The following is a 25,477-nucleotide window of genomic DNA, read 5'->3' as shown; positions in this document are numbered from 1 at the left end:
TTGGTAGTTATAACTTAGTGGTTACATAAATTAAATACGTAAAAATATGATTAGACTGTACACTCGTATTAATTTTATTATTTGCCTGTTTCCTTCTAGATTATCGAGGTCAGATTCCCGTGAAGCACTGTCGCGAGTACTACACAGATTAGTTATGGGGCCTCGTATCCCTTGGGATAACAATGCCACCGTTTAAATGGTACTGTTTTCGATCTTTACCGATTTTAGTTTTATCGTCATAAAAAGTGTATGAAAAATGGTAACGAAATGGAAAAAATCTGGGGCGCTTTTTTCTCCCATTAGGATCTCTTTAGAAAATACATTGAATTTTCCAAATTTAATAAAATGGCCCATCTAAATAAAGTTTTTTTTAATACAGTTGCTCAAAAAGTGCTACTTAACGTAGCTGTTTAGCGTTCGCAAAGTTGGTTTTTGCGAACTAGTGCTTTTTACTTTTCCCACTTTTTTAAATTTATTTCTGACCGTAATCCATACATCTCACACCAAAAAGTTTGAATGTCCAAAAACTTCGTACATAAGTTCCGAAAAACTCATTGGTACGAGCCAGGATTTGAACCCGCGACCTCCGGATTGAAAGTCGCACGTCATATCCACTCGGCCACCACCGCGGCCGTAAGCCGTCTCTTACGTAACCAATATGTATATGTTTTATTGTGATTTTTTCGCAAATTTATTAAAAAACGTCGTTAAATGTACGTGTGAAAGTGTCATTATTTACTTGTCCCGTGTCTTTTATTCGCCTACGGCTCATAAAGGACTTCTCAGGACTGTGAATAATGACACGCTTTGTACACTTTGAAATGTACTATTTTATTTCTATTTCTCAAAAACACCATTTTTGTACGACAAAGTTTGTTATTTGACTATAGTCCTACCTGTAAAGTGTGTTTCTTGGTGCCGAGGAGGCATTGAGTGAGAATTTTAAAATATGTTCGTTTAATAGAAAGTGACAAAACTACGTTTACGTTTTGTGAAAAGAGAGTTAGATGATACCAGTATTTTTCGGTTTTTTCTTTAACACATGTCTTGTTTCAGGTCAACCGGCAACTTCGCATCGGGCGCAGCGGGTGGCGGGTGCGGCGCCCCTCGCTCCGCCCCCGCCACCCCGCTACAGCTTGAACCTCACCCCCGCACTAAGCATGACAAGTGAGTATTTAATTTACTGAGTTCACATTGTCATATGACAAGGTTATGGGCCCGGCAAATAAGAACTACTTGACAGGATACTCACAACATATACGGGTGATTCTAAGTTAAGGGGTATTACCGATGTCCATGATACAGAGCCATACCTTTCTTGAAAATAAAAATACTTACGTCAGTATCTCTTAATAGTCTTAATAGATTGTATTTCCTTTATGGACAGCTAATTTAAATTGATTAATTCAGTCATTGACTTACTTTTCTCACAATGGCACTTTAAACGTGCAAAATGTCTCTCCCCTAGCATGTCCCGTTCCAGTTTCTACAATGTTTTTATAGTAATTTTATCCAGGTCAAAATTTCTTGGATTTGTGAATTTCAGTATACTTCATAAATTAATATAATTGTCGATTTCAATGTTATTAATAAAACCCTTTAAATTTTTCTTTTATATGAAAAATATTTATTACAAATTTTGTCCCCTACCCTAAAAGTTTGTGTTTATGATTTTAATTATTGCAATTTTAATCCTAAACGTAATGCATTTAATTATATTGGGGTTGACGGACTAGAACTTAGAGACCCTTGGTTTTTTAAATCAAACACACCGAAACTAGAGCATTGTACATTGCGTTTTTGATCGGCGGTTCTCCTGCGATTCCATTTAAGGCCGAAAGGTGTGGGCCTGTACCTACATGCTCTAATTCATCGTACATTTCGCTGGATAATAAACATAGAATATTAACTTAAATCTGGTGCGCGGTCGATCCTTTATTTGCAATGTTGTGTGTGTGTCGTGTCGTCTCCTCCCACATAGAAAACGAAATATAAACCAAATATAAGCATATAATAAATACTGCACAATCCATCAATTTTACGAAAATATTATATTTTCGCTTAAACTGTTGAGGTTGAACCAGATAGGTTTTGTCGTCGTTGCCTTCTAACCTCCCTTCTACTGCAAAAACACACCTCTACCACATAGTTGCGTCACTGTCAATTATGGCGCTACCTACGCACAAAGATGCGATTACTCGTAGAAATCGTCCTTGTTTCCCGGCAACGTGGTAACTTTCGTGTGACGTTATGGATGAGATTTATACTTACTTATATGCAATAGCGTTCGAACAGTAGACAATAAATGAGTCTTCTTCTACCTAGCGTTATCTCCTGGCTTTGAATTGCAAAAAAAATACATGGTTAAGGACCTGTAATCAGTCAAAAGTTAATTGATTATATTGTGTTACGTCAATTAAGCCATCTACTCGTATATTTAATTTATATGCATGAAAGTTTATAAGCGTATTAGACTTATTTGTGTATGAATTAAGTACAATAGATACAATACAATACAATTTACATGGTTAATTTTCGTAACAGAAATCAATCAATTAAATAAAGACTATTCACAGCTTTTTAACTACGCTTAATTATACGCTTATTTTTGCAATTCACCCAAATATACTTATCCCACGTCAACATCACACGTTGTTCCATAATCTATAGATATCATACGAAAAATGTACATATATTTTCGAAACAGCTTGTTGGAATTTAGAGAAGGCTAATTTTGTTGCGTGCTTTTTGATACTCGTATGTTACAGTAGGTAGTTACCATGAATAAATTCTGGGCTCAAACCAAACTCGCATTTTTCGGGGTTCTAATTGCTGGAACTAAACACTAATGAAAATTTTAGTATGTCTCTGTAATGTAATGTTATAAGTATTTATATTTTAAGTAAAATAATACAAAATGCGGTTTATGTCACAAATGCCAAATTTTTAAGTAACTAATTATTTCCATAAAAAACAGTAGGAGTCAGAGAACGTAAAAAAGTAGTAGATGCTACGTCTATGTCGCTGCGAAATAGACAGATTCTATACCGGCAAAATAACTGAAGTATTTACTTTTTTATAAATTACCTTATTTTTCGTGAAAATGTATATTAATTAAGTAGTCATTAGATCTGTTACATCTTAACAAATGATTTAATCAGCATCTGTAGCTACGAAAGACGTGTCTCTTGGCCATAATCGATCGACGACCGATTTGGCCTAGTGGGTAGTGACCCTGCCTACGAAGCTGATGGTCCCGGGTTCAAATCCTGGTAAGGGCATGTATTTGTGTGATGAGAATGGATGTTTGTTCCTAAGTCATGGGTGTTATATATGTATTTAAGTATTTATAAATATTTATATATTATATATATCGTTGTCTAAGTACCCTCAACACAAGCCTTATTGAGCTTACTGTGGGACTTAGTCAATTTGTGTAATAATGTCCTATAATATAAAAATAATAATAATAATATAAGCAGATATACTTTGTAATTATTGATTCATACATTTTACTAAGACAATGCCAATTAGCCAATCACTTAAGTATAAACAAAACAAATCATCTTATTTTGACTTCTCTTTTTTTATTGCCTCGTAAGTCATTGTTCCGAATTTTAGATACCATTGTTTTCAAATTATTTCGAGAACGATTTTCGCTTTGTATATTGAAAAAAGATTTATCATGTGTATCGGGTATTATCTTAGTTAAACGATTATCTACGGCAACGTTTTGCTAATCAGTAGTGTTCAGGGCTTTACGCGAACCAAACGTGATGTCTACGTTCAGTTATTTCAGTATGAAAAACTTGTACAACCGAAATTAATAGTGACACGAAATTCATAATGAAAAGCTTCATAAAATTTAAATATTAATTGGTGTAAGTGCTTTGTGAAGTGATGATTGTGATTGGTGTTCTGTGAAATTTGTTTCAAAATGGAGGCGTATCAGACTTCTGATGATCGCTCAGCTTTGGTACTGATAAGGCTGATGCATGGTGTCTATGACGGACTCAGGTACCTATTTAAAATTCAAAAATATACGGAAAGGTCTCAAGAACTCTTTTGAGAGCCTGGATCTATTGGCTTGTTGTGGAGCTCCTATACGAACTGCCCCATCAGCCCATCATGTACATATCTACTATTAGAAGTAGAAAAAAAAAATCGCGCAATAAATTTCAAATTTATTAAAGATTGAATGAGTTTTTTTATGTTACTTCATGCATACTTGTTGCTTCTAGCATATAATATACATAATATTATGAGAAAAAAATCAAAATCAAAATCTGTCCGTGGTGGGGCACTAGATATACTATCAAAGACTGAAGGGTCATATATATCAGTATATCACTATATACAATACAATACAAATCCTCTTTATTGCACAACCTCTGAAAAAAAAATGTACATGGAAATACATAAAAAACATGAAGATAGAGGTAAACAACAGGCGGCCTATATATATGTTACGGTACCTATACCAGTCTCAGAAATACAGACTACCTAGTTATCAAGTCTGTATAAAGTTTCTATTAAAGTATACAGTTCCCGGATATAAATATAACTGTAATTTGTATCATCGTAATTTATTTGTAATTGGGAGAGGTAATAGAGATATTTAAAACGATAAAATAGTTTTGATTGGTATCCATCGAGCCATTAGCGTTGATGGCTGACTGATTAAGCGTTAACTGATTGGAGGGTTGGAATGTTATGAAAGTTGCCAGTTCCGGTAATGCCGCAATTTAGGTTTCGATGTTTATTGCTTAGGGAACTCATACTGAACTGCTGGTGATTGGCAACTTTTAATCAAGCTTAATACTCTTCGAAAATTGTTGTGTAGATAACACCAAAATCAACGCATTATCGGCGATTGTTTATAAAACAAGGCACAGCGCAATAACGTATCTAATCGAACCTAATCTGCCTACGGCTTAAGGGGTGTACCGAAAAACAAACTGTAAACTTAAAATGTAAAAAACTGATGCGATTGAGAACAAACTAAGATTTTTAGAATAACTACAATAAAAATTTTAATTTAGATAATTGTCAGTTTTTTTATTTGTTATTTGTTCTGTAGGAGTGATAGGCAGCTTCTTCCTAGCGCATTCCGTGGCAGCTTTTTACGGACCTGTTTTTTTATATTTGCCTGTATCAGCCCATTACCTGCTGGATTTGTTAATGTTTTTTGGCTGTTTCATTCTTCTCTTTTAATACACTTGATTTGAGTCCAATAATAATTGAGAGAACGGCACTGCAGGACGTTTGGAGCTCTTACTCTATTCTATGTCAACTGCCAAATGCGATTTTTGTACGAAGGAAATTGTATGATTTTTGACCTGGCCTAGAATTAAGTAACACACATTTTCTGTAACTTTAGCTATCCTTACCTTCGTACGAAGAACTGAACTGACTTTTATCGTAGTTCGTTGCACTTTAGCCGCATATCTACTCCAGTTCTTACGATAATTATGACCGGTATGCTTTGTTTTCGCAAATTTTATTAGCAATCTTTGTGATGGGTCACTTGTTCCTAGAGATCTACCGCTTCGAAGCCTCTGTTCAAGAGACAACATACTAAATTCGAGGTAATTGTAAGTGTTTTGAAATCAGGCATGTAGAATATTGAAAATTTTCTTGCTAATTGGAAAATACCAATTTACAGTGATCTTTTCTATTCGCCGGTTTAAAGTGGAACAGCGTAAAACCAGAATTATTTATATTGGAATATATATTATAATAATAAGACTTTTTATTGCGTTAAGAAAGCCATAGTCATCTTGCTTAGAAACAAAATAACAGCGGCTTGAAATTTACATTTTTTTTCGGTACAGGCCTTACTGTAGTACCATTGCCAAATAAGTTACCTACTGAATTGGAACAAGATAGGTAAACATGAAAAAGAAACCTGAATAGACTCATATTTGCCCAACAGCTTTTTACAACAGATTTATATTACGTACGACACCCTGCATTTAGCCTTTTTTTCTTTTTAACCTATCTTGTCTAATTAAATGGTGTCATGTTCCTTTTGATGAATGAATGAATTTGCGGTCAATAACGAATCTTATATATACATGTACAGAGGTTAAAATCTACTATACCCTACGGCGTCGGCATATTTACCACTTGTATAAAAAACCAGTGCCATTTATCTTCCCCGAATCGCTCGTCAACGGGTCAATGTGTCCATGTGAGTCATGGTGTAATAGCTGTGATGATGGGAGTGAGTGAGTGATCTGTCGATACCCCCCGTCAGGGGGGTATGAGGGGCCGCTACCGCACAATGGCTGCGGCGGCTGTCGCGGGTCGCTTCCCCACCGACTGGTGGGGTGGTCTGTTGGCCGTCATTTTGGGGACGGTGTGGGCAGCTGGTGTGGGCCAGCTCTTCGCTACCGATCGTTATCCAACCCCACGGCCCCTAACCTGGTGATACCGTTTGAGCGGGGCCAGGTTATGGAGCCGCGGAGAAGGCGACCGGCAGCTTAGCTGGCGTGTGTGGCGTGTTGTATCCGATTGTGGTGTGGTGTGCAGTGCTGGTCAGCTACTGCTGGTGTAGAAGGGCTCGGGGCAAGTCCCGAGCCCACCTCTCCGGAGGTCTGGTGTTGTGGTGTGGCGCGATGTCCCGAAGATGGTCCAGGCCGGCGTTGTCCGCGCGGTCAAACATGACCCGCGCGAGACGCTCGACGAACTCCTCCAGGCCGCGCCACTTCAGTGTCTTGATGATGGGAAGCTTGATACAGTAGTTATATGTAATTGTGTACCTACATACGAGTATCTAGTTATTTCAACACACTTTCCGCCTTAAAATGACTTATATTTGTCGCTGTAAATTAGATATGCCTAATACTAGATTCGAACTGATATTGTACAAATACTAACGACCCTCTATTAGCATAGCTACGGCCACAAACTGCCACTCTGACAATAGTCATATCGGTCGCCAGTTTTCTACGCAAACAATTACTCTGACATTACACGTTGCTAAATTTTTCATGGCTTATCCAATGGCCAAGCCGCCGCTGATACTTAGATTAAAATCTTTAAAACAAATTGAGCACATTGAAACCTTGAAATAGTCTTTTGAATTGTTTATTCCATCCTCAACATTTGAATAGTCATTACTATTCAACTCCTTGAATGGATGTTTACATGAACCCATATATGGATTTAAATATCCGGGAACTATTACTCATCTTGATCATTTTTCACTCTCTTAGCATATGGTTTGAAACGTGAAACAGGTAGAGATCGAAGCAACTGTTGAAAACTTAGTGTCGCTACCTCCAAAGTATTTTTTTATTATTTGTAGGTTAGTCGATTTTGCCTGTTCAGCATTCTAAACATATATTGTAACCATACATCGCGGTTTTTGGTGCGGGAATGTTTTACACTAGCCAAAAAATAGGTATAAAACTAAATAAATAATAATAAAATAAAGTTAAATTAAAATTTATGCAGTAACATAAAGAAACATTTCAATATCCATGCTGGTCCCTCTTTTTAATAATTAAGCATTCATGGATACCTGTGTTAAGCGACAACCGCTCTTGCAAAAAGAGTTAATAATTCTAAAAACTGTAAAAATCGATGCTATTTTAATATTTCTAAGCACATTTGCCGTCATCCATTAATTACGTTACACAAAATTTGGTGTTTTTGGACTACGCCCTTCCCCTTGTCACGCTTTTTTCCTATCTCTTTAACATGTACTGTCACATTTGGCATGACCACCCCTCCCCCTGTTGCTGTAACGTAATATGTGGATGACCCCTTTGGAGCTTACTACCTATTTATAATTCATAATTTGGTAATTATATTACAATAAAAAAAATACACGAAATCATTCTCGCAACGAAAACCCCGATAGTGCCCGGAATACTAAATGAACGTCAATCTTCACTCAACAGTCTCAACACCAACGGCAAGGGAACAAATTTATCAACTTACCTTGATGTGACTCTAGAAACTTAGTCGAACCTTAACAATATTTCGAAATATATTCACTAATATAGGTAGTCTAGGTAATCTACAGATAGCATTAACATATTCATTATAATTAATAAGGTTTGTCTGAGCGAATGACGTCAATTGCTATTTGCGTTTCGGGTAAGTGCTTTAATATTCATGGGGTGTTTTATTAGATCATCTGCTCGTGCGAATTCATTTATTAAATTGTGATAATTTTTAGAACAACGCTTTGGAGGGAGATCGGTAAATAACGTACCAAATTACCAATTAAAAACCAGCGACCGTACCCAATATGACAATCGTATGTTGACAAATGCCAATCGAAAAATACAAATGTAGAGATGACAGATAACACCAAAAGTGACGTGATCATTTCCTTAGGTACATTATTTAAGGTGGTTCGATTAGGTTACCCAAAGCTTAAACCTCACTAGATGGCGCCACAATTGCAAATTTTGAGTTTAAATTTTTTTGTGGAGTAGTCTTGGTATTTCTATTCTGTAAATTATGTTTAGCGCACTCTTTAAATAAATATTGAACTATTACAACAAACATTGAACACTTCATTGTACAAAAACTACCCCTTAATGTCGACAGAATGTTTCTTGACTCTATTTCTAAGTATCACTCACACATTCAAACAGTCGTACTGGGATCCTTGTAGTAGACAATTTGGCACAGCGTGAGTAGGCTTCAATAGCGTTGCGGTATGTACGTGGAAATACATGCAAGAGGATGTGGGTTCGAGACTCATTATTATTTTTTTGTTATCAGTACCTATTATTAATAAATTATTTTATGAGAAATATGAGCGTTTTCCATAAAAATATTAAAAATCTGATTCTCACACATCATGATATTTTTGGGTTCTTCCAACTCAGAATAACTAGCATAATCAATCCTCGTGCTAAAAAAACCCGAAAATTTGTATTGAAATTTTAGTTTTACATTGAAATTTTTTTCACACTAAAATGTGACGTAATGGTATGGATATTTTAGGATATCTTTTTTTAATGCTAGGGTGGAGAAGATTCTAAGTAGAATGAACCTAAGAAAGTCCAAATTTGTAAGTCAGATTTTCCGGTATTTTTTTCAAAAAAAAAAAAACGCTGTTTTGTTCTAAAATTAAAGCAATCCCTTACTGCCCAGCCTTTAAAAAAGTAGGTACTATTTTACAGTAGAATTAAAACATTTTTTTACGATACAATTAATTAAATTACAGTGAGTTACAAAATTGCATGGCCTTCTATATATAACCATTATAAAAACCATTACCATGTTTGTTTATATTATTGATTTCCCGATATTTTGACACAACTAGAAGTTACACACAATGCCTAGAGATAGAAAATTATTTATTTATTTTATTTATTGTCAATTTCATTCAACGGATCACATCATATCCAATTTATGTGTTTATGTATTGCATTGTTTTCTACCTAGTTGGTTATTAAATTCTGTTACTGCAATAATCTTTATCTACATAAAATATACCAACGAAAGTTTAATAAAGTATATATTAAAATGAAGTACATACACAAAATCAGGAATTACATATGACAATATCATTCAAAATCGCCTCCTCTGGCTTTGACACAGGCCCTCAAACGACGAGGCCAGTCATCAATAGCGGCACGCACGATTGTCATGTCTAATTCCGTCACTGTCTTAACTATGGCCCGCTTGAGGGAGTTAAGATTTGTGTGGGGTTTAGCACAGGCTTTCTCCTCAATAACCTGCTATATGGCATAATCCAGGGGGTTAAGGTCCGGGCTGGAGGACGGCCAGTCTTCGTGGGCAATAAAGTCAATTTTGTTCCTTCGAAACCAGGCTTGAGTTGTTTTTGCCTTATGTGCAGGAGCTGAGTCCTGTTCAAAGATCCATGGCTGGTTTTGAAATAGGGTGTGGCTTAAGGGCTTCACTATTGGTTCGAGAACGGTTTCCAGTTTCCGGTTTTCACACCTTTTTCACAGAAATGAATCTGTGTTAGCCCTGAGTATGACACACCCAAAATCATGTTTGGCGGGTGCCCACATTTGTGCAACGCAATAGGGTTGTTTCCATCTACAAATCTTAGAGCATAATTATTGTATCCCAAAAAATTCTTTTGGATTATAAGAACATGTTAAACTACTTTTAGGGGACCTGTAATGACCATATTTTTGTAAATATTGAATTTAAAATATCTTTTGGCACACGTCACGTGACCAAACTCGAAACGTCATTGAAGATTCTGATGACGTCACAACTCTCGGATTGACACTGTTGACAGTTAGGCGATTAACAACAAATGACAAATATCAGTTGACAGTTCGTATCTTCTACGTGTGTATGTAGTTATGTGTCAAACCATAAACTGTGACGTCACACAATTTTCAAAGAGCGTTTTGGGCGCGAAAGCATCTGTCAAAATATATTTTGTTAATTTAACATATTTAAAGCCGTTTTTAGTATAAAAGCTGAATTTTAAGGCAACTTTTAGTTAATATAGAAAGTAATACAAGCGTTTCAAAAATTTGGAATACGATTCTCTTTTAGGCCCCAATTCATTATAGATACGACGAGATAAGCGTTATTTGTGGTATATAATTATAGCTCACAAATCCATCACATTATGTAATTTTTTATTTTTTCGGTAGCATTTGTTTTAACGGAAATAAAGAGGTTGCAAATCGAGTAACAGAACTTCAGAACAGATATCATTTGATATTTACCAGTCGCTTTTCGGTGAAGGAAAACATCGTGAGGAAACTGGACTAATCCCAACAAGGCTTAGTTTTACCCTCTGGGTTGGAAGGTCAGATGGCAGTGGCTTTCGTAAAAACTAGTGCCTACGCCAAATCTTGGGATTAGTTGTCAAAGCGGACCCCAAGCTCCATTGAGCCGTGGCAATATGCTGGGACAACGCTCTAGGAAGAAAGAAAGAAATCGAGTAACAGAACTTAGTAACCAACTAGGTTTAATAGTTATGATGTAAATGTCCATATCATGTTGGAGTCATATATGTATTAGCCAACTAATTATTCAATATCAATACACTTAGCTCCCTTAGGTATTCGCCTAAGTACAATCTCGGGCAAAATTGAGTTTTATAAAAGTGAACTAGTGTCTAGGTCATATTTTCTATGAATTGGTCATTTTTGTAGACTCCAATTACAGTTACACTTTTCCTGGTTTTTCGCGGACCAGAATATCGATGATTTTTGTAACTTGATTTAGACGTTGCTATCATTTTCAATCCAAAAACACATAAAATCACAATTCAGAACATACGGCAGCGTTGTTTTCTATCAAGTACCTCAAGCACCAGGGCGGCTACCGGGAAAATCGAAATTCGTCAATGTCGGGCATTTTTTTCTGTCACTCTAATTACGTCTTAGTGAGAGTAAAAGAGAAAGATCCCCGCAATTTGCGAATTTAGGTTTTCGCGGTAGGCCCCCAGGTCCTGTCAAGTTTCAGCAGTGTTGCCAGGTGAGCGGAAGAGAATTATCGTACTTGAGTGTCAATATTATTGTACCGTTGAAAAAAATATCGTACGCCAATCAAAAAGGCAGCCCCTAAAAATGTCTTGCAAAATAAGCTTAAACTTCCAATTAATAATAAAAAAAAGACAATTTTCGTCTAAATTGCGCAAAAAATCTGTTTATGTTTGTGTATATTTGGGATAGACTCAAACGGTATACAGGAAATTGTGACATTTTAAACTTTAAACTTACACCAAGGAGCCGAACACCCAAAAGATACTAATTTTAGCCTATTTCTGAGAGAAAGTGTCATATTTTGCTTCAAATTACTAGACTTTTAAGGTGGCATCATCCAAGGGCTGAAATTATAGTACTTTAGTGTACGATAATGCTCTTTGGAACATTACGTCATACCGGGGTCCAAATTATCGTACATGTACGACAATTATCGTACGCCTGGTCACACTGAGTGTCAGTGTCGACAGAGTCAGCTAAAAACGCGTCAAACATCGCAACGTCGCGCCGATGCATGGAGTGGCAACGCCGCAATGTATTTGTACACGACATTTGTCACACACACATGAGTAAAATTTATAAAAATATAACGTTGATTATTGCATGATTTCTGTATGAAACAAAGTTTTTCTATTAATTTAGCGCAAATGAATATTCGAAAGTAGATAGATACGCAACTATTTATGTAATAATATTGTGTAATTAATTAATAAATAGCGATTGTTTTTTGTATGAAAATCGAACCACCTTAAGTTTCATTTGGTATTTTTCATAGAAGAAGCGCTGGTGGCAGGTCGCGGGTTCAAACCCCGGCTCGTACCAATGAGTTTTTCGGAACTTATGTACAAAATATCATTTGATATTTACCAGTCGCTTTTCGGCATAGGAAAACATCGTGAGGAAACCGGACTAATCCCAACAGGGCCTAGTTTACCCTCTGGGTTGGAAGGTCAGATGGCAGTCGCTTTCGTAAAAAAAGCCGTGGCAAAATGCCGGGACAACGCGAGGAAGAAGAATAAGGTATTTTTCATAGATGATTTTGACTAGGCTAGGTCCCCAGCCCGCGTAGCCAACATGCCAATCGTTAACGCTCCGTAGCGTGGCGTAGTCATATCTCTATATCACTCACTCTAGTGCGACAGTGACAGTTGCGTTTCGTACGCTACGGAGCGTTAACGATTGGCATGTTGGCTACGCCAGGGGACCTAGCCAAGTCAAAGTCGCTTCCGATGTATTGGTATGATGGAAAGGGACAAACGATGATCAGCGGCATCGTAACTTTAGTACACGTTTATGAATAAGGGGGTAAAAGTATAGCGTACTTGATCATCTTTCATCCTTGGCATAGCTAATCATAACCACGTGTAAAGCCTGACTAATTTCAAAGGGGTGGTCTCTATCAATAGTAACAATATTACAGTAACTTCCAAAATAATAGGCACATTGCTGCTCAACTTCTTTAAATATTTATAGTCGTCAGAATCATTGTCACTGCCAAATTTTTGAGGTCGGCTCGCCAAAAATGGCAGGAGCTAACTACAAGTATATAAATATGTTTATACAATTAATTTTAACGCAGGTTGTGTAAATATGTCATTCGAAGATAGGAAGAGATGATTCATGTTCATAAAGGTATCTAATCTGTCTAAACCTTTTGCTTGTCGTGGTTGGGTTGGTAATAAAGGGAAACGTTTATAAAATAAACTTTTGACATAGGTAAATTTACTTTTAACCCACGTCACCCCAGCTGTAAAGGGTAGCTGAAAATTTGTGCATTAATAAAAAGAGTATCAGATCATTCAGATCCCTTATATGCATATATATTTGTGTTACGTTAGAATGATCTTGGGTGTTATAATAAAGAAAAGATGTAGCTAGTGTAGCTACTTTCATGCTACTTGTTGATATTTAATTATTTACTAGTGATAGTAACTTGCCCTCTGTTTCTCCATGAAGTTTGACTGTTGGAAGAACATTTTACACCAAATTTCTTTTGCTGAATTTATATCTGTCCATCTATTTTGTTATACTTAAGACTTTTTCATTGTAAATACGGGGAAGTATTATACAATTTAATGTAGCTATCATCGAACTAAGTGGGCTTGGTTCAACAGTCGCATCACGTGTGAAACGTAAACACACTGAGTGTTCCCATTTGTCCAATCAACACAGATATATTATTGACGTCGAGTAGCCATTGCGCGACTGTAGGCAAATTGAGTTTTATAGCAAACCAGCGTAGCCTGAGCTCGGGATCCATCATAACTATGCGTAATCAAAGAAGATACTTATAATGGTTGGTTGAGCCTTCGAGTCAACCGTGCTAGGTAAGCGTTTGAAACGACACCTCACTCCCTACTGAATGATACAGCGATCACGCCCAAGGCCGGCCTCTGCATCAATGGATTTTAATTACTCACTGAAATAACAAAGACCACTAGATAGACGATACTGTGCTCTTCCATTGCCTGCACATTCTCTGTCTATAAATTCGACATTTTGAGTGTCGTCCAATCTTAAAAACGTCTAATCGCCTTGAGCGTAGACCACGCTTTTAGTTTCACGTTATCAAGCGAATTCAAAGGACCTGTATTAGGAGAAAGTGCGAATACTGCGAAGTATTACCAAATGAGCACGAAAGGAATATTTATGTATGACAACAATCGTATATTGTACCTATCTGCTTGAACAAAAAATTGCAAAAAGTTGCAAAAACACATCAATACCTCCTCACAGAAACAATCTGCAAAAAACTCTCTTCAGTATGCTTTGCCTTGTCCATTGTCCAGACTTACCCTCAGCGTCTCTGAAGGCAATCTAAAAAAAGCATACTTTGGGTACTTTCATTCGACATTAATCTATGGTGTGGACCTCTGGGGAACGTGTGCGGGACGTGAAAGTTTTTAAAGTAGAAAAACGTGCAATCCGTATTATGGCCAAAAAACCCTCAGACTATCATGCTAATGAGTTATTTAAGCAGTTTAAAATCCTGACGTTACCTTCTGTTTATGTACTCGAAGCATGCAAGTACTATATAATATGTACATACGAAATAAGTATGTATCTCTCGAACGGATCCCCTCTAATTTTTCAAAAAGTACATACTGCAACGTGCCGACGTAATCTGCCTCCGCGACGTCTAGCAAAGTCTAGGAAATCCTTACACATGGTAGGCATACAAGTTTATAATACTCTAGCTAGACGAAGAGTTTAAGTCTGCCTCGGACTCGATGTTCGAGAAAAACCTTAAACGAATACTACCCGACCCATCTACACAAATAATAATTTTGTGATGTATTATATGTTATCTAATATCTTATACTTTTAAGTGAGCAATTCTTGTGTGTATATATATATATATATATGTATTTTGGGGATCTCGGAAATGGCTCTAACGATTTTAATAAAATTTGCTATATGGTGGTTTTTGGGGGCGAAAAATCGATCAAGCTAGGGGTTTTATCTGGAAAAACGCGCATTTTGAGTTTTTGCATATATGTTTCCCGAGCGAAGCTTGGTCGCCCAGATATTATTGAATAATGTATAAACAGTACAGCAATAAATACATGTACATATTTAATATTTTTTTATCAATAAACGATCTGATCTATCTATCTATCTAATACTGGGTGGTGATAGGCCACTGTTGATTATGTTTACGCCTGTTTTAAATGAGATAATTGAAGTAACCATGTGATTATGATATCAACGTGCCGTCCATTGTTTCGCCCGGCTGCTGTGTATGTAAAGTGTGTATACAGTGTTTATAAACGCACTTTACTTCGTTACAAACAGTATGTCCGCGTTCAGTGTACTCTCGGGCTCGGTCGGTACCGTTCTCTGGCCAGTGGAGTGAATGGGAGTCGCGTGGTCGCGTTGCCTGCTATTATAGCAGTTGTTGTGCTTGACCTCTCTATCTGAAAGCTTAAGGAGGTTTGATTGTCCCGGGTTTTACCCTATCAGCGTTTTAAAAAAGCTTTATTAAAACTATTATAAAATTTAACATGAGATCTGATGAAGTGTGTAGTTTCATCGAGAGAATATTCGTAATTTGCGCCTATTTGCGCATATACGGCTGTGGGTGATTGTCTGCTATTTGTCATCAGACATAAAGATGATTTTGTGAAATGTGATTTCATCTTGTTCACGGTTCGATATCGCAAGGTCATTTGGTTCAAGTCATATTTGCGTAACCTTATTATTTGGATAAAAAAATAAAAACACTTCGCTTCTAGCTTATGTCGTAGTATCTTATCGGTTATTCCGATAAATTGCTAGCAGCCGATACGCGTATCAATATTGTAGTTAGGTACTATTTAGATACGTGTAATACCTAGTTTCCATTGGCGCGACAGTTGATCGCGCGTGCGCGGATAGAGCGCAACTATGCGGTACTATCACATTTAAATTATGCGTTACGCGTGTTCTGTTTCACGAATATCCACGTTGATTGTTACTTTGACATGGAGACTGCTATCTGTGACGGAACGTAAACGTAAAATACAATCCGCAGTGTGTAGAGTCTGTGCGGAAAGAGAAGAGTCGTGGAACGTATTGGTTCCCATGCCTACATTTTTCTGAACACACTCTAACATTGTAGTTGACGACTGACGTGCTTCAGCAATTTGCAACATCGCGCCGCCAACTTGATCTGGTGTTACCTAGTTCTTAGATGTGTTTATTTTAATGTTATTTTTACTTTAGCAGGTGTGTGCATTAAATAAAACTAAAGATTTTAGTTAAAAAATGATATTCGCACATTACGTGATTGTTTTTCGAAATATTAGTGTAGTAACTAGTTAGTAAATTAGCAGTTTCGGAATAGTTGGGTCATCCAATCCAGTTGTAACATAAAAAGAAGCTCGAATGCTAGTTTTTTTTTGTATATAGATGAATTACTGGCAAAACAGTTACAAGGTTACCTGTGTAGTCTAATAACTGGTTTTATAAATTGTATTTGATTTAATGACGTATTACCAAATATGAGCAGAAAAATTTAACGAAGTTGTAAACATTGATGTTTTAGATCTGGCCGCTTTCTGGGTAATGTCTCTTCTGACACCCTTTCATGGCAATTTTTTGTTAAAGTAGCAGTAAATTAGCGTTTCCGGTTAACTGATAAAAGAACATTACCTTTACCAAATAAACTGAAATACTATACAAATTTACATGAGAAATATTTCCACGAAACGGTGGTCAAATCGCTCAAATACGACCCTACTGACATCTGGATGTTATCAATTATCAAGTCAACATATACTGCCGATGCCGGCTCTTTGATTGGAACGTATACTTGCACGTCAACTATCAACTGCCCACGTTCAATTCACAATTACTCAAATAATATATGACGTCACGTTCCGATATGTTGTTGCTGTGGACATCAAATGTTTTTGAAAGAAATAAATTGTGAATCCGGTATCTTTTTAATATTTTGATGATTATACAAAACTTGGTCTTATGTGATATCTAATTTGTGTATTCAAGAGTTTCGTAATTATATTACAGCTTTCCCTAAAGTTTTCATAATCGCTTGGCGACATCCATTGATTGCATTTATATTTAGCCACATTTAATACTCCGTCTAAACCACGGTCTAAGATTACTAAGTGAGACTTATTTATTTTTTCTAATTGTATATAATTTTACGCTGCCTTGCTAATGCGGTACCGTTTCTGTGGACATCGACTTTGTACTTTATTTATTTGTAATAAGACTACATATTATATTTGTAACTTCGTCTATAAAACGTCTTATGATTGCTACAGTATCTGCATCCTCATATTTATATCACGACAACATGATCATTTCGATTTGCAATATCATCTGCGTGCAGTTTGACCGCTATGTCGGTGCGATAAGAGTGTATATCGTTTCTCGTGACATTTATCAATGTCCACATGTTTTTGATTAAAAGTTGTCAATGAATGGAAAGTTATCTAAATACCAGGCGGAATATTATACGGTTAGCGGTTTTAGTTGTGTTCGGATTTCTCTAAAGAGACCGTTCTCCAGTAACATTTATGTATTAGAGTATAGTTATTTCTGTTATAAGTACTGAATCAGTTATCTTTGAGTTTTCGCTCAATCCCAATCAATTCAATTTTATCTACTAGTGCGAAACGCGTTAGTCATCAAGCTTATTTTATAAATATAAATACCTACTCCTGAAAATTTGTTTCTGTTATAACTTAGTGAAAAACGTCTTTATAGTTGTGACGCTGCCACGATGTGACTTGGTTTAGACATACCTACTGCCAGACATTAAAGTTATCAATAAACTCGCAATCTTTATCTGTAAATAAAAAAACTTTACTTATTTGGTGTAATGTTTTTTTTTTCACCAAGGTGAAATATAAATGACGTGTCGTGTGCATAAACGCAAAACATTTTTTTTGTCTAATTTGGCCAAAACTAATATGATATTTTTTACTCCTTATGACCTCAGGAATGCGTGGTTAAATCTATCGGGTTTAATTGGCCCACGGTGTATATGTTCATGACTAATCAGCCTCTAAGTCGTGTTTATTTAATTAAGTTAGTTGGATATACGATAATTAATAGGCGCTTTCTCCAGAGAAAACTTAACATTATGCATTTTATTAATATCTTAACATTGTGAATAAATCCTCTAAAAAAATTGGTTTAAAACTATAATAAAAGTTACAAGTGAAATGATATTGTACAGTGTGCAATTCGTAACAAGAGTAATGAGTGAAAATTAATTAATTACAACCAATTTAACCATAATGGTGGATAACGCGTCCTTCGAATGCTCAGAGGAATCCAGCGGGGAAGGTGGCTTTCATCAAAACGGGTAAGAAAACTGTTGACTTTTAAATGTTTTCTTCTTTTAGTTGTTTATTACTCTGTATCAGTTACTAAAATTCGATTGTGTTGGTTTGGCTATACGAGTAGCTACAAAAACAAGAAAAAGGTATTGACAAAATTGATCATACCAATACTCACTCTAAAATTCATTAACGGTTTTATAATCCTATTTTTTTTAAATATTACGATGGTGGTAAACAAGCATACGGCTCGCCTGATGGTAAGCAGTCTCCGTAGCCTAAGTACGCCTGCAACTCCGGACACGCGTTGCCGACCCTAAACCTTGAGCGCACCCTCGTTAAGCACTGGCAACCTTACTCACCGGCAGGAACACAAAATTATGAGCAAAGGCGGCGCTAGGCGTGGGCGACGTGGGCCACCGCCTACGGCCTCGTGGTCCGAGGGGCCTCGCGCCTCAAATACATATAACTGGGAAGCAACGTAAAAAATATTCGTTATTGCTTGCGCCACCAGAGGGCCTCGCTAAATGTACCTTGCCCACACTAAATTTTGGTCTTGCCCCGCCACTGATTAAGAGTAGGATCTATGGTCATTTGGCTGCGGTTCTGCGGTTTTCTGTGAGGTGGAGGTACTTCCCCAGTTGGCTCTGCTCTAGATCTGGAATGACATCCCGTGTGCTGTGCCCTACCACATAAAGCGAGATGACATTCACAGCGCCCTTTATATACCTCCCTTTATGGACGTAGTTTAAACACATACCCGGCTCCCCGGGTTGATACGATAAAAATTGAAGGAAAATGTCTGTAAAACATAGACACAAAACCTGTTAAGTAACGGATTCCGATATAGGACACCAGAATATGCGCATGTATAACAACAATACAGTTCCAAAACCCCGTTGCGGACCGATTTACCTTCAACCCCATTCAAAATTCCCTCCTCGTCCCAAAATGCTAACATTTGCTTTAAAATTCAACAACTTACGTAGTTACCCACGTCATTCAATGTTTTATGCATTTAGACGTCCAGGCTCCTATTTTCATAAAGATAAGATGTGTTTTTGCTCGCTTTTGAAGAGGGACGTTTGTGAATATTGCATAAAACCTAATGCTACCCGGGTTTTCGGTCAGTGCGTTATCGTAAGTTTCCAGTTGGTTTCGTGTCGAACTCGTGTAGGAAATGGGGGTTTTTCTATTTAGAAGGTGAGTTTATAAAATTTACAGTAAACCCATAACAATCCCAGTTCACAAGTTAAAAACTACAAGTTTTGGAACTCTTAAATGTAGGTTTGGTTATGTAGAAGTACGATAGCTATAAATGTTATATACAAATACCACAACTTAACATCAAATAGTCCTAACTGGACCGAAAAACGCCTAATGTATGGGGATTTCCTAATTACTGTAATGATTATTTTTTTAAATTGCCACTTTTGGCCCATAGTGACGTATATTTATATACGTCATTATTTCCTTTCTCGATCTGATCTGATGTAAACTTTACAACTGATTCGCAAAAAAATGTCAACAATGGATGCAATTCCATACAAATGCGACACACTGTTTCCTCGCATGACCGAAAGCGGTCAACAATCCAGCACGGAACCTACCAATTTGTTTGTGTTGGCATGATAAGGTGCTTTCATAACAAACAATCGATCATTGTGTCAGTGTGGCACGGAAACTGTCTTGTTTGCAGCTGTGATCATAAACCTGTAAACAAGGCGATTAGTCCATTACGAGTATAAGCTAACTAAAGGTGAAGTTCGGATCTCAACTGTAGCTTCATTACTGTTGCGGCATCCTTGTTGCCGCGGCCATACCTGTCAAGTTCCTTGATATTTTATCAAAGGAAAGCATGAACGTCATAATCGCAGTAATGCGGCGGCAAAAATGTCACACATTTTATTAAGGAAAATGACAAATTACAGTTAGAATCATCACTTTAACGAGAATCTGAAGTGATGTAAATGTGTCCTGTGCTAGAAGAAAAAGAGCTGCAAAAGTGCCCTTGTAGCCTATTTGTAAAATACATACATATGTCGTACTGCGACATGACAGCGTTATTGTAGATATTAGACTTTTTTTGGGTGGAAAAACAATAATTATGTGTGATCACGTTCTTGTCCGATATCTGATCTTTTTTTAAACAAAAGATTTCTATATTGGTCCGCACTCTAAAAGCACTTTTATCATTGAATTTGACTGGCTGTATAACATAGAGAACATATTTTCGAAACGCATTAAGTTTGGAGTAGACATTCAGAACCCCTAGTGTAAATTTATTCGATTGCGTGACGTGTCGTACGCGTTTGCGTTAAGTCTCATTTTGTATGGGATTTAGAAACAGCGCGCCAAGCGGGACGTTTTGGAAACTCAAAATCCCATACAAAATGAGACTTAAATGTCGCGTAAACGCGTACGTCACGTTTCGCTATAGAATAAATTTACACTAGGGGTACTGAATTAAGCTCCTGTTTTTTGCTCTGAATCTGAAATTAAATTAGTAGATTCTGACCACGCTAACTTTGCTCAAACTTGACTACAAGAATGCATACATACCTCTATAAGCTTTATAATCACTTGACGAAGCACTTGGCATGGAAATTTAGCGTGGACCGACTCTACATAATTATTTATTTACGTCAACTTATCAATCGTGTTTAGAATTTTTGAATAAAAATATATCTGAATTCAATTAATAAATAGTTATAATCTTAAGAAGATAAAGTCAATAAAAACCTACGCAACAAGATATTCAACATTTCCTCTTTTTTTGGTACAGTCACGTATGAAAACATCGACACAATCGAAGTGCCAAAAATATGTATACACGACCTTATGGCCCATATATTAGGGTAGTGTATACATATTTTGGCAATTTGTCCGTATCGATATTTTTATTTTCAGACGTGACCGTACTTGGTCTAAATTTTAATTTCCTGCGGTCAGCCCCAGCCCAATAACATTTATTATGCTTGCTCTAGATCCCAACTTTAATGTTCTAGGTCACCCTATTCAGTGTAATATAGTAGTCTTAACTGGAATCTTGAAGGAACTGTTACCGATACGTTTGTTTTACTCGTACTGCCAGCCCAGTTTCGCACGAGTTAGGTCTTTATAGAGGCGACTTCCTTAACCTTAACTCCTTAATGATCTTAATTCTACCCGGTATTAAGGTGGCATACATACAGAAAAATAAATAATAGCCAGTTAAGGCATCTAAAGGTTATTATTGGGTCAGTCACATACATAGTCAGGTACATTTATAAGCGTTTTCATTCGAAGTACAATAGTTATTTGTTTTACAAGGGGGCAGTTGTTGTTTAACCGCTCGTGCTAATATTGATACCCGAGCAAGCGAAAGATTCCAAAATTTAACCACGAGTGTAGCGAGTGGTTCGAGAAGTGGAATCTTGAGCGTTGCGAGGGTTTTAATGCACGAGGGTTAAACAAACTTTGCCACCGAGTGAAACGCAAATTTTTTCACCACACCAACACGAGGAAACTACTAACTATGAAATACCAAAAAATTAAAATGAAATCAAATCCAAATGAACGTAATAAAAAAATAATCATTCAAAATCATAATTTAAAAGTCAATTTTACTAGCTAACATAAGGAAACACTCAAAATTTGCATCACATGTGGATAAAATAAAACTTTCTCATTCGTTTTTGAACGATCAAGAGGGCCTTTACCGTTGGTGTGGTGAAAAAATATAAATATGTCTGTTTTCAAATAATGGGTTGGGTGTTTGGTTCACTAGGCAGGGTAATTTATCATAGGCCGAACGACTTTGCCGCTTGTCGTTTGTTTATTTTCTGTAGGGGTATACATATTATACGAGTATGTATACCTACCGTAGAAAATAAAGTGTACCTAAATGCTTACGTGTTCGTTGGTGTTTTATTTGCACAAATATGGCTGCTTCACTGACGCTCGCGATATTAAGGAAGAAAAAACGCATATATAGCCAGATATATACCTACCTATATTCGGTTAAATATGATTATGTTTGTTTCCGGTATATTTTATGAGTCATAAAGCCAATGACGAACCCTTAAACTGGACGAATACAAATACAAATCCACTTGAGTTACTTTCCTCCTCAATGTGGTTTTATTATAAATAAGTATATAATTCAAAGGTAGCATAGTTTATTACCGGAAAATCGGTTGCTAAGTTATCATCAGTAATTTACATACCTACCAGAAAAACTACAAGGTAATCCCACGGCTAATCAATCTATTGGCTCTATTGTTTTCTTCTACTATTGAATTTTATATTTTGTCGCTGCTGGCGACGAACCTAAATCAACGTTAAAATGCCAGTGAAAAATGAAATTTTGCAATATCATAATTTTCATGCAAGAAAACTATAAACTAATAAAAGTTGCCTTTAATCTGCATAAGTAAAATTACCTAAATAACTTAAATTCATGTAGATAATTACAGTCTCGTATGACCTATGAGGTATTTTGAGACCATTAATAGGTACCTACTTAAGGCCTTATTCATCTCGAAGAACAATCAAAGAAGTAATACAGGTTATTTCAATTCAATCAGACTTCACGGGGCCATGGGCGAGGTGATTGCAAAGGTCGGCGCGACAAATTAATTCCTCGATAAGATTGCCGTTGGCACTGCGTTAACGTTCAGTTTTATTTTCTGTTTATGTTTGTGGCCTGGATACGTTAAATCAGGCACGCAATGTACTGACACAGATATAAAATTATTCTTGTTATTATAGTTTACGTCCGTAGAACGTTTGCTAGCCATTTCCCGTTTTCCAATAGAAATTGGTGATGTTATTTGAAATCGCCATCTTTTTTTTCTCAGAAGGACATTTTTGACATCGTCCACGCAGCGCGCTCAAAAGTGAAATCATTAAAACGGAGCAGTTGTAAATTCGTACGTAAGTGCGACAGAGAGACACAAATTCGTTGGTGGTTCGCGGTAGGCCATCAGATATACGAGTTCATACTACTAAGTTTGGTCTTTTGAGTGAGGACGACAAAAAATGATGTTATTCTAGGTTTTTACTTGCCCGTAGTAATCTTAGCGTAGGTACCTAGTATATTAAGATTAGACTGGCAAGTATATTTTTCTTTTAAAATAAATTGATCCAATATTTATTGTCCACAGACATGTAGTGAAGCCACTGTCAGGCTCGGCGCCGTCCGTGCGCGAGCCGGCGGACGCCGTGGAGACCGAGGGCGGCAGCAAGCAGCCCAGCAAGTCGCGCCAGAAGAAGTTCCAGCGGCACTTCCCGCAGGTCGGGCCCGAAGAGCGAGTGCTCAACTGTGAGTATATCGGCGTCTCTGTCTGTCCGTATATGTGTGAAGGGATTAGAGCTAGTTGCAGTAGAGTATTGAAATACTATACTATTACTATTGAAATAGCACGTAACCCGATATCAAGTTTTTAATTTCCTGGACAAATCATATTAACTGTGGCGAGATAAAGGCGTTTCACCATATGCTTTAAAAATATATTTATTACTATTGGTTTTCCGGATGTTCAAAACACCAAAGTAGATTTTAATTTGAATGTGAACGAAATTGACAGTCAATTATGACGCCTGCGGGCCTAATTAATGGCCCATGGCTCTGGCAAGCAAGCATTGATAGAATACACGTTTACGTTAGAACGAAAATTGAAACAAGATAACTCGAAAATAACTTGTTTCAATTCTCATTCTAACGTAAACGTGTATTCTATCAATGCTTGCTTGCCAGAGCCATGGGCCATTAATTAGGCCCGCAGGCGTCATAATTGACTGTCGAGAGCAGATTTATGCAAACGGCTTCTTTTGTTAGTCAATATCACATTCTTTTGAACCGTCGGTATTTCACTGAATAAAGCTACGTGCAAATTCAAATAGTTTATTAACTAATAACATTATATTTAATCACGAAAACAATAAAAATAATTTAATAAATAGACGAAGGCGGCAATAATAGGCAGATTAGTGAATAGAGCAGAAATAAAAAATCGAATATCATAATTCAATAGTGGCTTTCGTTTTTAACACAATCAGTTTAACGATATACAGAGTAACAGGTCTTAAGGCTAACTGTTAGCCTTGGAATTAGCTTGTATTGCAATGCCACGACGGGTTGAATAATTTCGAGTATCATCTCAAAAAATGGGAAGATGATTAAATGTCCAGCGCCTTGGGGATAAACTAAACATATTCGTGTGCTATTTACAAAAGGAGCTTCATTAAAAGACGTGAGCAAAACCGTTATCTTTTGTTTCCTGCTAACATGAAAAAAAAAAAGTTAAATTTTAGTAGGTCATTTTCGTACTTTCAAACACTCTTAAAGAAATGAGGATAGTATAAGCTTAAGAAGATTCTGACGTTATCACGCTAAGAACGCGTCGTAAGCACGAAAGCTAATTTATCATGATTTTTTTTTCTGAAAACAAGTTGCAAGAGAGGATAAATTAGTGTACTATATTATACGTGTTTTTTTTTATATCCGTTAATTAAAAGGGTGCATTCCCGACCTTAAATTAAGTAACTTTCTCAAAGACACCGGTATTAGAGATAATCAATAATTTATTTTTTATCTGAGAGCGTGTGCACTTGCCTTAGGGCCTGTTTACATATTGATTAGTGTTTAGTACGAGTTTATACATTTACTACTAAACTTACGTACTATCTCGGACGATCGGTGTTCGAAATGGCATTGATATGTCACAGTTTTCAATTGTTTGGTTGAGTAAAATGTAATGATCGTGTTACAACAACTTTGCATATAGATGCAACATTAAAATACTTTTTTACAAAAATGAAAACAAGGAAAAAAAAAACAATTTTTAAAAATTAACTATGCCATTTAGTTTCCTTATACGTAGGTACTTACTTACCCATACCCCAAGTTAACGGAATTAAAAAACATGGTGTATTGCATTATTTACTATAAATTTACTTAAACTAAACGTGACCTAGTCGCAGTGATAATTTTATCAGCGGTATTTTCCGCTTTTTAAATACCTAACAATTGTATCGTAATCATAATTAATTAAATAGCGCCTACGTGTTTTAAACTTATGTGAATGATGTAGTCACAAATGCGGATATGGAATACATAAAACGAGAAATATTTACCTACTTTCAAGGACAGATTGATATTTTTCTCAACAAACATCGGTATTACTTAGGTTTAACATATATTTGACGTTTTCGCATTTTCGAAATAAACAACAACTCAAATAATATACCTAC

At 36.5% G+C, this 25,477-nt stretch overlaps 1 protein-coding gene across 2 annotated transcripts in view; it reads left to right on the top strand.

Annotated features, from left to right (window-relative positions):
• LOC133526814 (uncharacterized) overlaps positions 1–25,477 on the top strand; it is a 110,344-nt gene that overhangs the window by 77,875 nt on the left and 6,992 nt on the right. For both annotated transcript variants that reach the window (XM_061863607.1, XM_061863609.1), the window contains 2 exons: positions 1,057–1,167; positions 23,389–23,546. In XM_061863607.1, the coding sequence (XP_061719591.1) occupies positions 1,057–1,167; positions 23,389–23,546 (269 nt within the window). The remainder of the gene's footprint in view (positions 1–1,056; positions 1,168–23,388; positions 23,547–25,477) is intronic.

Source organism: Cydia pomonella, chromosome 17 (genome assembly GCF_033807575.1).
Source record: "Cydia pomonella isolate Wapato2018A chromosome 17, ilCydPomo1, whole genome shotgun sequence".
Taxonomy (NCBI): Eukaryota; Metazoa; Arthropoda; class Insecta; order Lepidoptera; family Tortricidae; genus Cydia; species Cydia pomonella.
The sequence above is the reverse complement of the archived record's forward strand: the minus strand, read 5'-3'. Positions and strand labels throughout refer to the sequence as shown.